Source organism: Semicossyphus pulcher, unplaced genomic scaffold (genome assembly GCF_022749685.1).
Source record: "Semicossyphus pulcher isolate SPU_LCO1_2020_fin unplaced genomic scaffold, fSemPul1.0.p SCAF_10, whole genome shotgun sequence".
NCBI lineage: Eukaryota > Metazoa > Chordata > Actinopteri > Labriformes > Labridae > Semicossyphus > Semicossyphus pulcher.
In genome coordinates this window covers 15,941,481-15,954,013 of record NW_027211604.1, presented here as the reverse complement: position 1 = coordinate 15,954,013, position 12,533 = coordinate 15,941,481, and the positions used below count along the sequence as shown (strand labels likewise).

The 12,533-nt window shown below is 43.0% G+C and overlaps 1 protein-coding gene across 3 annotated transcripts; it reads right to left on the bottom strand.

The window, feature by feature from the left end:
- Positions 1 to 12: 12 nt before the first annotated feature.
- LOC138605510 (transcription elongation regulator 1-like) lies at positions 13 to 12,054 on the bottom strand. Of its 3 annotated transcripts, none has more exons than XM_069677819.1 (21): positions 12,008 to 12,054; positions 10,691 to 10,934; positions 9,786 to 9,938; positions 9,344 to 9,632; positions 8,990 to 9,232; positions 8,146 to 8,205; positions 6,438 to 6,638; positions 6,178 to 6,284; positions 5,376 to 5,464; positions 5,084 to 5,244; positions 4,903 to 4,984; positions 4,631 to 4,766; positions 3,631 to 3,720; positions 3,387 to 3,505; positions 2,958 to 3,108; positions 2,676 to 2,840; positions 2,157 to 2,339; positions 1,555 to 1,734; positions 1,282 to 1,365; positions 1,077 to 1,177; positions 13 to 774 (listed from the first exon to the last, which is right to left on the bottom strand). In XM_069677819.1, the coding sequence occupies exons 1-21, from the start codon at positions 12,052 to 12,054 to the stop codon at positions 573 to 575; spliced, it is 3,087 nt and encodes a 1,028-aa protein (XP_069533920.1). In that variant the 3' UTR covers positions 13 to 572. The 3 variants fall into 3 exon arrangements, with proteins under 3 accessions (XP_069533920.1, XP_069533929.1, XP_069533937.1); XM_069677828.1 differs by having other exon boundaries at positions 5,376 to 5,461; positions 12,008 to 12,046; XM_069677836.1 differs by lacking the exon at positions 8,146 to 8,205 and having other exon boundaries at positions 12,008 to 12,046.
- Positions 12,055 to 12,533: the final 479 nt, after the last annotated feature.

Genomic DNA, 12,533 nt, shown 5'->3' with positions numbered 1-12,533 from the left:
GGACGAGGTATATGAAAAACAGTGGAAGTTGCTTTTATTTCATTCAACAGAGAAACTGCTGCGACATTGGAGTAAACCACTGAGCAGAAACTAACATTCACACTGAGCCGCTGAAACAATGACTGGCACAGTGGAGCAATAAGGCTTAAGGACGCCTCAGACACATGCACACATGATCAGTCATTCACACACTCAACACACACAGAGACGCATTTTCTCACACACACACTCATTTACATCGGCTATCTTACACCTCTGTGGCTGCTCAGGCAGCAGCCTTATCACTATCCCTCTCCCTCTAATATGGTCAGTCAGAGGAGTGGGGTCAAGGGTCACCTTGAGATCAGGTAACCTCTGTTCCCTGCTGTTGCTTTAAATGCAGGGCTATTTCAGGGCCGTTCATCTTTATGATACATCTCTAAGCAACATGACCCCCCGGCAATCATAACACTGCGAGGCCAGCTGTGGGCCAGGAGGGCGGGGCTCATGGGGTGTTTGGGGAGGTCATGCTCTGGCCGAAGGGAAGGCAAGGAGGAGGAGGGCACTGGCCGAGAAGATGTGATTGCGATTGGTCACTTGGTAGAGCGTCGGGTGGGCTCAGAGGCTGTGGGGGGAGGTGGTGGGCCACGCCGATCTAAGTCTTCGATGTAGAACATGATGAGTTTCCTGCGCTCCTCGGGGACACACTCAAGAACAAGGTACCGCTTGTCATTCTGGAGGATCTTCTCCACGTCCTTCAGATGCTGCTCTGACTCCTGGATCAGCTTTCTCGACCTGGTGGAAGGGAGCAGGTGAGACAGAAGGCCAAGGTTTCATTATGAACAGTATCCTCTCTGTACGAAAGATTTAAGCTAGTATTTAGGAAAACAGATGCTGCTCAGATTTGAGTCGCGTCTTCTTAGATATTATAGTTTCAGTTCAGAACTTTTGTTTATAGTTACTTCCATCAAATCACCTATGATACATAGTGGCTGCAATTGTATCAGATTATGTATATCGAATATATACATGTGATATTTTTAATGCTCTGTGTTGATTATGCCTAGTATCTAGTTTGTGACAATGAGTGTTCAGACCTGTATGTGATGAACTTTGTCTCCTTCAGCAGGGTTCTGAAGTCAGCTTTGGCCGTGATGTACTTGTCTTTGATGTAGTCTTCAAACTCACGCTGCCTCTTCTACACACAGAGATGATCCACGTCAGACATTAAATCTCTATTATCACTTTAAAATTGCACAAGCTAAGTAACACACAAGGGTGGTAACTAATGTAACGCCTTACTCTGTCACTGGACGAGAACTTAATACAGCGAGGATCCTCCTTGATAACCTTCTTCACCTCCTTCCATGTAGTCGTCAGTGTGATCTGCAAACAGAGCAGATAAAATGAATCAGGGATCAAGTTAAAGCAAGTCAAGCAAAATAAGTTATGTGCCCATTAGTGCACACATAAGATTTAAACTATAGATGTCATATTCACAGCTTATTACAGATGACTGACAACTTCTCCTTCTGTTGACACAGATTTGTTTTACATCATTGTTTCTCTTCTCACCATGCTGGTCTCGTCCAGTAGCTGCCTGAAATGTTCTTTCTTCTTTTTGGCCAGTGCTTCTACGTGTTCGTTAAACAGCTTCTCCTTCTCCTCTCTCTCCAACAGGGACGCCGACTCCCAGCGATGGTCCTTCCGCAGGTTACGACGCGTATCCGACCAGGTTGCATCTGAAGACCGTACCTGAGGAACGAGTAAACAAAAAATACATTAATAATTATTGCCTGATTGTTCTTTCATGCTATGTGCAGATTGGCTGATTGTCATCATATTGTTGATCTTATGTCAGAGGAGTTGTATAGTTGTTGTAAGTATAGTTGAATGCTTCCTCGGATCAATGTTTGTAGCAAAAATTGCAACTAAAATTGAGCTGTTAAGGTCCTTTGCTCTTAAAACATCCTTTATGATTATGCCTGCAGTTATAATTGTAAGCTGTAAATTTTGACTCATCTCTGCAGGAGCACAGCACAAAGACAAATATAGCCAGAATGTGTTGTTACCCTTCATTTTTCAAATCTTGTGAAAAATCTTTCAGACAGGATACATTTGTATTATGACATTACAGCAAGTCGTGTGTGAACATAAAAAGCTGCTGAGCATCTCACCATATCCGACATGAGTGCTTTGAAATGCTGGATGGCCTCCTCTCTCTTGTGCTGCTCCCTCTCTCGGTCGATCTCTTTGGTCTGCTCCGATCGAGCCTTCTGCACCTCCCGCTCCCTCTCTCTCAGGCTGGCCTCGATGCGAGCCTGCCGCTCCAGCTCTCGCTCCTTGTCGATGTCTACGTTCTGTGGAGGATGACAGGTGGCCTGCTTCAGTTTTTTTTCTTATGTAATGTTTCAAAGTCTGAGACAGTGAATGTGTTTTAAATGAAAATAGATTGAAATGGTGTTGAAATAACTTGTATACACGTTTTTATTAACAAATAGCTACAGAAAACCTGTGTCTCATATTCCAGTGCAACTTATATTCCAGATTTTACGGTAATTGCACATTTACAGAATTGGCTCTAATATTAGACGACCCTGATAATGAGCCTTAAATGTACATCATGATCAATGATTCTATTAAAGTAAATATCAGACATAAGCGATCATCATCTAAACAGACAGAACTGCTCCCACCTTTGCTTGTTTTTCCATAAACTGTTTGAATAGTTCTTCTCTGAGTGCTGAACTCTCCACAGCCTTGTATCTTGGATCCGTCTCCAGCCTCTCCTTCACTTTGCTCCACCGCTGACTTCCCTCCATGTGCTGCTCACTTACAAGATCAAAGAAGTCTTGCTTCACCTGGGAGCAAACACAGGATTCACTCATGGTTAATTGATCAATTAAAGCTAAAAAAAACCCCACCAAACTTGTTCTAGACAGAGACACTGTGTATTGATAGTGGAGTGTAAGTGATACCTTCTCTCCTCTGGACTTTGAGTCCTCTTTCTCTCTCTTCCTGATCGCGGTGATGAACTCCACGAAGATAGCCTCCCTGTCCTTCATCTTCTCTATGGTCTTAAACCGTGGGTCTCGACCGTGCTTCACAGCAAATTCACTAAATGTTGTTCTGTAGGAAAAAAACAACACTTTATTACAAAGCAAAGTAAACACTTACAAACATATCTGTCATTCAGTACTGTTCATACACAACGACAAAGAAGCCAGACCTCTCTGGTTGAATAAGAAAAAAGTAATGAAGACACATTTTCTGTCTATTATTAACATCTGCTTTACTACATATCAGCACACAATATAGAATATTATGGTTCATGCCCATTATTGTAACATTATCCCTTAAAACACTAATCAGAACCTACCAGTAGTCAAACTGGTCTGTCCCTTTACCTAGCTGTGAGCTTCGCCTCCTCCATCATCCTCCTGAACTCGTCTTTGGCCTGCATCAGCTTGTTCTTCTTCTCCTTCCTCTCCTCCTCTGCTCGCGTCTTCACGTACTGATCAAACACCTAAAAGTGGACAGAATCGGAAACCACGATTGAAGCTTTAAAAACAAACGACCTGCCCGTGTCACAATACTGTGAGGAAATGATTGACAGTGAGACAAGAAAGAGAAACACGTGAGACACTGGACCTGTTTCCTCTCTTTTGGGTTGAGCAGAAGGTAGCGTGGGTCAAACACAATCTTATGAAGCTCTTTGTCCCAAGTCGAGAATGCAGACACCTTCATGTAAAAACACAAAAAACTCTGGCATTAGAGAGACAGATAAGCAGCTCTATAAGCAACACAAGTCTTTGATATAGTAAAAGATCGAACTTTGCTTCTACATCCAGAGAAAAATACTCCAACATAATACCAACAATGACGAAGAACAAATCAAGAAGTTGGGCCACAAGCAATCTCGGATCTCATCGGCTATAGCCTGACGATGATATAGCCTCTGGGGACAACAGTGAACATGCCGGGGCGTGTAGCCGGCAGTTAGCGATAAACGACTTCCTTTCCGTGTGCTGCATTGTTTACAGAAAAAGAACCAGTTTTTCTTGTGATTTACTTGAATTAACGGGTCTTAAGTTTGCCGAAATTTCAACAACATGATGTAGAACAAAGCTACTTTTAAAATGCTCGTTTGTTGGCTGGAAGTTGGATCAATCGCTCTGATGCATTTGAGGAAGTCAGGAAATCTGAACGCTTAACGGCTTTCGCGACACCACATCAGGGAATTAATCTCAAGTTGAATTTTAGATCTAGAACGGATTTTCAGCTGTTAGCATACTGATGTCTGTTTATAGAGATTAATAAGAAGCTAAATCATCGTCAGATGATGCTGATGGAAGCCGGGATATCATTACGGCACATTACGTTCTGCCTGCTTTTGCTCTCCACGCCGCAGCATGCTGATACGTGATTGGTCACAGTACAAATGGAAACCAGAACACTTCTCTCGGAAAATCCACATCCCTGCCTACAGATTCTACATTTCTATGTAGAATCTGTAAATAGAGATGAAGCCACAAGGAGAAAGGAACAATGTAAAAACCTTCAGGAAAACTTTTTTCCTCTCTTAGGCCTGCCTAAGAGCCCAGTCCTCCGAAAGGATATCCAAAAAGTAAAGATTTACAAACAGCATTACCCCTCTCTCCAGCAGCATTTCTCTGAACTGAGTCATCCGCGCCTCTAGGGGCACTATAGCTCGTTCTCTGGCAGCTCTGAGCTCTGCCTCCATCGCTGCTTCTTTCTCAGAGTCGGGCTCCTTAACGTCCTCCTTCCTGTGAGGGTGAAGGCACAAAGGTCACGAGAGGTGGTCAAGGAATGAGAAATGAGAAAGGAGCCACAAAGTAGAAAAAAAGAACGAGAAAAATAAGAAAGAGGTTTGATAACGTGGTCTCAGTGTGAAAGACCTACTTTCTCTTTTTGGCTTTGATTGGCTCCTCATCCTGAATCTCTTCAGGAGCAATGGTTAATTCTGGCTCCTCCTTACTGACAACTGTGTGCAAACACACAGACACAAAATAAACACACACGCCCGGGTTAAACATCCTTTAAGAGTGACTTTGTGTGACTGTGTGTGTGTGTGTGTTCTCACCCGTTTTCTTGCCGTCCTCCAGGCCTCTCTTGTGCGGCGGCTCCTGGATGTGCTTGTCAACGTCAGCTCGGCCGACCAGCTCCTCGGGTCGGTCCCACATGGACAGCCGTGTTGTCGGGTTGTAGAAAAACACGCGATCATCACCAGTCCATACCACACACCTGATATAATGGATAGGCAAGCATGCACATGCGCAGAGATTAGAAGAGAAAGATAGAATATATCAGTGTTATAGCTGCAACAAAGTGGACTGGACAGACAGAGTGTGACAGCTGAGCTGTTTTGGGTGTACCATGGAGTGCCAGGGATGGGGTTGGTGGCTATAGGCCGGGCTTTCTGAGCTGCCTTTTCCTCCTCAGTCATCTCCTCTTCTTTAGGCTCCTCGATAGAACAAAAAGAGAGAAATTTGGTTCAATTCATCAGTATTAACTTTGTAATAGCGTTTTTTTTTTCAACCCACAAGAGTAAAAGATGCAGAACAGATATCTGACAGATCCATATGATGAGGTATTAGTCGTCCATAATGCTGACAAAATAAAATCCCCCTTCCCACCCGCTCACCTGCTCGTAGGGTTACAGGTTACAAATACATTTAGGTAATGGAGGAGGAAGTACAATAAAACAATCAAATAGTGTAATAGCATTTTTGATTATTTGCAAAACAGGTCTTTCAGATTATATAAATATGTGGCATAGTATATGTTTTTTAGTGTATATAAAGAACCCCAATGTGTGTTTGTAATAACTTGTAGGTACAAAACATGGTGTGCATTCATAGTTTTAAAAAACGTACTTTCTTTTATTGGCGGGCATTGAATTCTTAAATATCTGACGCTCTGTGTTGTTTTATCTGCTGCTTTTACCAACTCTCCTTTTAAAAGGGGACAAAATAAAAGTTATAACCCTTGAGCACTGAGGCTGGCAAAACTATGATTAAATAATTAATGTCAGTGGTTTGAAGGGATTACAGCAGTTAGTCAATAAGTTTAGTTAATGCTGGTTACAATGTCAGGCTTAGGATTGTGTTTAAATTAGTGAAACCTGAGGTGAGATAATCCTGTTGAGTAATTTGTCTGAATTCTATCTTCATATACCTCCTTCTCATTATTAGTGTTTTCTATTTTGTTCTCCTCATCCTCCATCTCCATCGCCTCAGCTTCCTCCTGGGCCAGACGCTCCTTTATCTTCTCTACTTCTCTTTCTGAAGACAGGGGGGAGAAAAAGGAACACAGACAAGAACTGTGAGGTAGCTTAAAGAAGTGGTATAAGACTCATTGAACCCGCTAATTGAATCATGTCACAATATTAAGCCTGACAACCTTTAAATGTGTGTGTGAATGTCAGCAGTGCATACCTTTCTCCAACAGGGCCAGTGGTTTCTCCCAGGTGGACTCCAGTGTTCGGTTGTTGTAGTAGTACGTCTTCCCGTCAGCTGTTTTGTACTCTGACCACTCAGGGAGCTGCAATGATCCGGCCATCGAAGCAGGAGCTGCCGAGAGAGCCAGCTGCGGGTGCATCATGGACACTAAAGGCGGACCCATGCCGGGAAGCATGCCTGTCAGCAGTCAGAAAGAGAATGATTGGCTGAGAGGTTTTATTCTGTCTGAGCTGAGTGGTAGACTACAAAAGGCATTAGTTTATACATCAATTTTGTAAACGTAATATCCCAGGTTGCCCCCTCGAAATCAAAAACATGTATTAGCAAAACCTGACGTGAGGCAGAAAGCTCCACAGGCAGAATGAGACTCATTCACTGCTAATTAAAAAGGGCCGCCCTGTCAGTAGTTCCCTGGTCAGCTACAGGAGTAAGTTATTACGTCAGTGAGTGGATTTTAAAAACGGCTACACTCTAAATATGTCTTAAAAAGAATCAGTTAACTGATTGACAACGAACACAGGCCACATACACAAACAAAATCAGTGACCCCACACACAACCATGCCACAAAAGAAGACAATCACATGACAACATGTAGCCCCAACTGATAAAGTACTGAATCGCTACCAGGCGACAGCAGCTATAGAGATGGTCTGTGTCTCGACATATTTACAGAAAAAACCCAAAAAAGTTCAAAATGACTCATCCTGATGATGAACAAGTGGGCGCATTTTAGAAAATTTAGTTTCTAAATTATGAGTTTGACACCATCGTGTCTTTGTTAATAACATTACACAGCTCAGGTCATCTCACCGCCTTCTTCAGGGACTTCATTTACTTGACTACAGCTTCTAGATACTTTAGGCTGACCAGTTCCCTGTTGAATGACATGTTAGCGACGCCAGGCTAGGCTTGGCTCAGTTTGGCCGCAGGATTTCTCAGAAACAAACTTCAGTTGTGAAGCGCATGTATGCAAGTCTGCAGTGACCAAATCTGTTTAACCCCAGCCATATGAACCCTGATTGATCCCAATTTTCTGTGATTTTATCGCAAAGAAATTGATCAAAAGGTTGCTGGGGGGAAAAAGCTGGGCTTTCTCAGGTCTGTGCCCAACACAAGAGATCTAAACAACAGTTAATGGAGTTTGGAATAAACATTTAAAGTGCAATCTAAGGATATTTGAGCATCATATTATCGGAACATCTCGCTCAAGTTGAAAGGTTTCAACTCATGGAAATACTCAATTAGCTTTATCCAGCACAGTGTGCTTTCTGCATTCAATTTGAATTAAGTTGTCCCTGAGACAACGCGCAAACACAGTGCATTCATCATTTAGTGAGAGCTGAACAATCTTTGCAATAATGTTTGCAATTTTGTTTCCTGTATTCTTTAAACAAGACAAAGCTGCAAACTAGCTGTTAGCAAGGTATTATCTTGCAGAATAAATAACAGTAATCAGAGCATGTTAAGACTAAACACAACTGAGTGTACATGAGGGTTAATAATTATCAAGCGGTTTGTTCTGCTTCTGTTAAAAAGACTCCTGTACACCGGATAGATCAAGTTCACAGCATTCAGGGTCATGCCACTGTTTGAGGGTTCCCATATATACCATATGACTAATGTAAACATTCACTACCATGCCATCTACTGTAGGTCTGAGAGGCGAGCGGATGGGTGATTACCGTTGGCGCTGGGGCCTGCCTTTACACAGGGTGCGCCTACTATCTGCATCATTGCTACACCTGCAAGAACAACGGACAAGCAAGCATCTGGTTGAACACAGCAGGACACTGGACATCAACTAGCATGGTGTGTGAGAGTTTGTGTGTGTGGCCCCACTCAGACAAACACACGCCCAATTTTGGATTGTGCATCACACAGTTATTCTGCTGACGTTTGTGTCTGTAAAATGTTTGGACATGTTAAAGTTTTACAGTGTAAGATACATTTACTACATTATCAATTATCACATAAATATTACAAAGAAAAATGTAAAAAGATCATCCAACAGACTGAATGCTTAAATGGACAGAAGAAATTACCAGGGAGTCCCAGTTTGATATTTGTCAGCTGAATAAAAATCATTTTGACTTCATTTTGATCAAATGAAGTCAAAATGAGGGAAGAGAACACATAAGACTAACGGAAGCATTTTCAATGGCCAATATTTAAGTAAAGCCACTGCACACAAAGAGCTGTTTTGTGAAATTTAAACAGAGAAACTTGAAACATTTATGTTTCCCGAATGTAAAAGAAAAGCCTTCCCTTCCGGATTTAAGCAAATATGCATGTTGCCAACCTGTGGGCTAAAACAATGTTTCACACTGACTCACGTTTTAGCAAATGCTGCACTGTGGGTGCAGCCACACTAGCAGGGTGAGGTGGGTAAAACATCAATGTACAGCAAAACAATGCTTTTGTTGGTGACACGTTTGTCAAATTTAACAACTTGGCAGGATGTAGCACAGTGATCACAGCTAGAAATTGTTGCCTGTTGGTTTCTTGCTCTTAGTTTGCAGCTCTTACCTGGCAGAGGGATGTGCATGCCTGGCAGGGGCACCCTGAAAGGTGGCACCATGACAGGGGGGAAGGCAGGTATGGCTGCGGTGGGCTGGGCCACACTGTGAGGCAGAGCTGCTGGTAGCAGAGGCACAGTCTGCACCGCCGTGACAGGTGATGGCACCGTGGAAACTGTCACCACGGTGACTGGAGACACAGCAACAGTTGAAGCCACTGTGGCAATAGGGTTCAAGTCTGCTACAACAGAGGCTTCATGGGAAAAAAAGACATAAAATTAAGACTTTTAGTGTGTGTGTGTGTGTGTGTGTGTGTGTGTGTGTGTGTGTGTGTGTGCGCGTTTATATAACGGTGTCTACTTACCTGAGATGGTCACAGCAGGCAAGGGAGATGAGTTGGAGTCTGGACTGGAGGTGAGTGTGCGGGAGGTGGTTGTGGACAGGGCCTGAGTAGAGGATGCTGCTGCTGCAGCTGTGCTGGCTGTCGTGTTGACACTACTTGAGCTTGCAGATGCTGCCACCCCAACGCTTGAACCCGGCCCTGCCCCGCCCCCCGCTACAAGAAGAGGATTAAGCTCAGACTGCTGAATGATCTTCACACCGTCAGGTTTGCTCCACGATGACTCTCTGGTCCTGGCGTTGTAGTAATATGCCTGTGGAAAGGACAGTAGGGAACAAAAGGCTTTTTTAAAGGCCAGTGTCTGTATTTAATAAACTTCTGGAAAAACTCAAAGGTTAAAATAATTTATTAGTTCTCTAAGCATTTCCAGACTGCATAAACATGTTGATGTATGAATCCAGCTTACCTTTCCCTCTGGCGTCTTGTTCTCTACCCAGATCTCCTCTGCAGGGTTGAGTGCAGGGTTTCCAGATGTGGGAATGGGGGGCATCCCTGGAGGAAACAGCATCCCTGGAGGAGGCGGCAGGTTCCCCATGGGAGGGGGAAGGAATGGAGGTCTCTGCAGCAAAAGATAAATGGCTTAGCATTAGATTTTTATGCTTCAAGGAGTAGAGCTAGAAATAACTAATAATAGTCATCTCCTTCTCCAGCAGAATTCGACTTCACAATGTAAAGAAAACTGGCAGGTCGTATATGCCGTCGACTGCTTATCCAGCAGCCAAATGATCAAGATATTGTATCATTAGAGAATCAAAATGCATTTGAAAAACAATTAAAAAGAAAGTGGTAGCTGAAGAGATTAGGAAACCGTACAGATCATATTCCACCTCAACTTCTTTGAGTCTTGTCCTGAGAATTAAACGCTGTTATTCATTGCAGACACTACAAAAGCTTCTCTGTGGACAATTCTTTTTTTTTTGCTGACTCTGCCTGCCAGATGGCTGCACCAGCGATCAATATTAATTCAAAAACGAGTTGTGGATCATATCTCTGTAGGAGACTTCTTTACACACACAAACACACACACACACACACACACACTAAAGATATTTGACTAATACCCTGACTTTGAATGTGTGCTCACTGAGTTGCAATATTTGCCTTAACAGCCTATTACACCCACATATAATAACCTTATAGCCTCATGGTGAAAGACTTTTACATAATCATCATGTTATTTGTAAAGTATGATAAATAACAACTATTGGTAGTTGAATTAAACTACTGATGACGAAAACTTCACTGAATTTCTCCTCTGTGTACCTCCATGACGAAAAACATGCATGTCAAATAAGAATGGGAAACAGTTACCTGTAAGTGGGGAGGGCCAATAGGTGGTGGCATGCCTCCTGGTGGTGGAATGGGCGGCATGTTGGGGTCAAAGGGTGGACGTGCAAATGGGGGTCGCGGCGGAGGTCCCCTCATCATTCCAAAAGGAGGTGGCGGTGGCCTAAGGAGTGGTGGTGGGCCTCGTAACACTGCAGTGGGAGCAGGGGCGGGTGCAGGTGCAGGCGTAGGCGCAGGGCCGCGGAACCGCACTGCCTGCTGCGCCATTCTAGCACATTGAACAAAAAAAATCAAGTTACAACCACTGTTTTTTGAAAGACCACTGTTTGTTATATAAACCCCTCAGATATCATTCATCAAGAGTGACAGGCCTGTTTGCTATAAAACTATTTTACTAAATTGCAGGTAGTTTCTTAAAGTAACCAACTACAGACTGAAGAACATGACATGACATAACACTAATCATAGGATGTTTTCCTAAATATCACGACGTGTACTTTGCAGAGGCAAACGTTGTTGATCATAACATATTAGTAACATCTAAATAACATTATTCGATACGTGCTTAAAAATCCAGACTGTATTGTCTGTATTGAGGGTAAATGTTCGCTTTGGAAGAAGTTGATAAAAGCTAGGATAGTAAATGAATTCAAAGACTCGTGGATTACTGTTGTTTTTGTGTTACCATTTCATATGTCATGTTTTTGTAATCACAGGGTCCTGCTGATTTATATACTTTATATGATCTGCACAGTTACGCTCATGCTTCACTGACTTGATGATGATGAAGTTGTTACGTAGCATTTGGGTGTAGTGAAATTATAGCCTTGTGGCGTTTGTTATTGCAGGTGTTTCAATGTTGAATTATTCGGTTAAATATTAATTTCTTAAACTAACAAGCCAAACAGAAAGTCATCACATTTTGAACAGGATGGACGCCCCTGCCGACTAATGAATGTAGCATAGCTTAGCTAGCCAGCCTGCTAATAAACGTTGTAATTTGTGCACAGCACGCTTAAAACATGTGTTGAATGTCTGAACACAAACCCGGGGGCTGGTGGAATAGGCAGCCCGGTGAAAAAGAAAAACACTTGGCTGTGTTTGATCTGCCAGCCTGTGTTTACCGCGTGCCACGAGCGGAGAGCAGAGACGAGCCGCTTGGCAACAAGGACCACTTAGCTAGTAACTAGCATGCTAACGTGGCTACATTCACAGGAAAAAACACTGTTCAAAACCTCTCAACCGGAAACAACGCGACCATACTTCGTATGACTACAACCCTGCACTTAGAATTAAACTTTGCTTATATTCATTTTAAGGCCTCATATGCTAGTATCTGACCTGTTGTCGCTGAACCCGATAGTCTCGCTCTCTGCCTGGTCCGCCATTACAGGAAAATGTAACTACTCTCTTCCTGGAAACGCCCCTAAGTGGATTCCACTGTTCCTATTGGTTAAACGTACATGTCAATCATAGCGCAGCCCGAGCTGCCTGAGTTCAGATTGGATGAAGGTTTTCTCACAGAGGCTCGGCCAAGCATTCATTGGACAGCTTAGATTCCGTTTTTCGTGATGTCTTTGTTCAGCCAGTGTACAGGGAGTTATTGCTGATAAGTTGGACTCTACCACCTCCTGTATGCACCATTAGCTTTCCCACTTCGCTCTATATATTGTATGCCCACTGTTGTGAGCAGTGGTGGAAAGAGATATTCACATTATTCAGCTACAATGCATAATCTCCTGTACAATAGCCGAAAAAAACACGTATAGTTGTTTATTTGGTGGGATTGCAACTTCCGTTTTATATAATATGGAGCTGCTATCAAATTTAGTTTGAGTGCACCTACGTAAATACCCTTATTTGCACA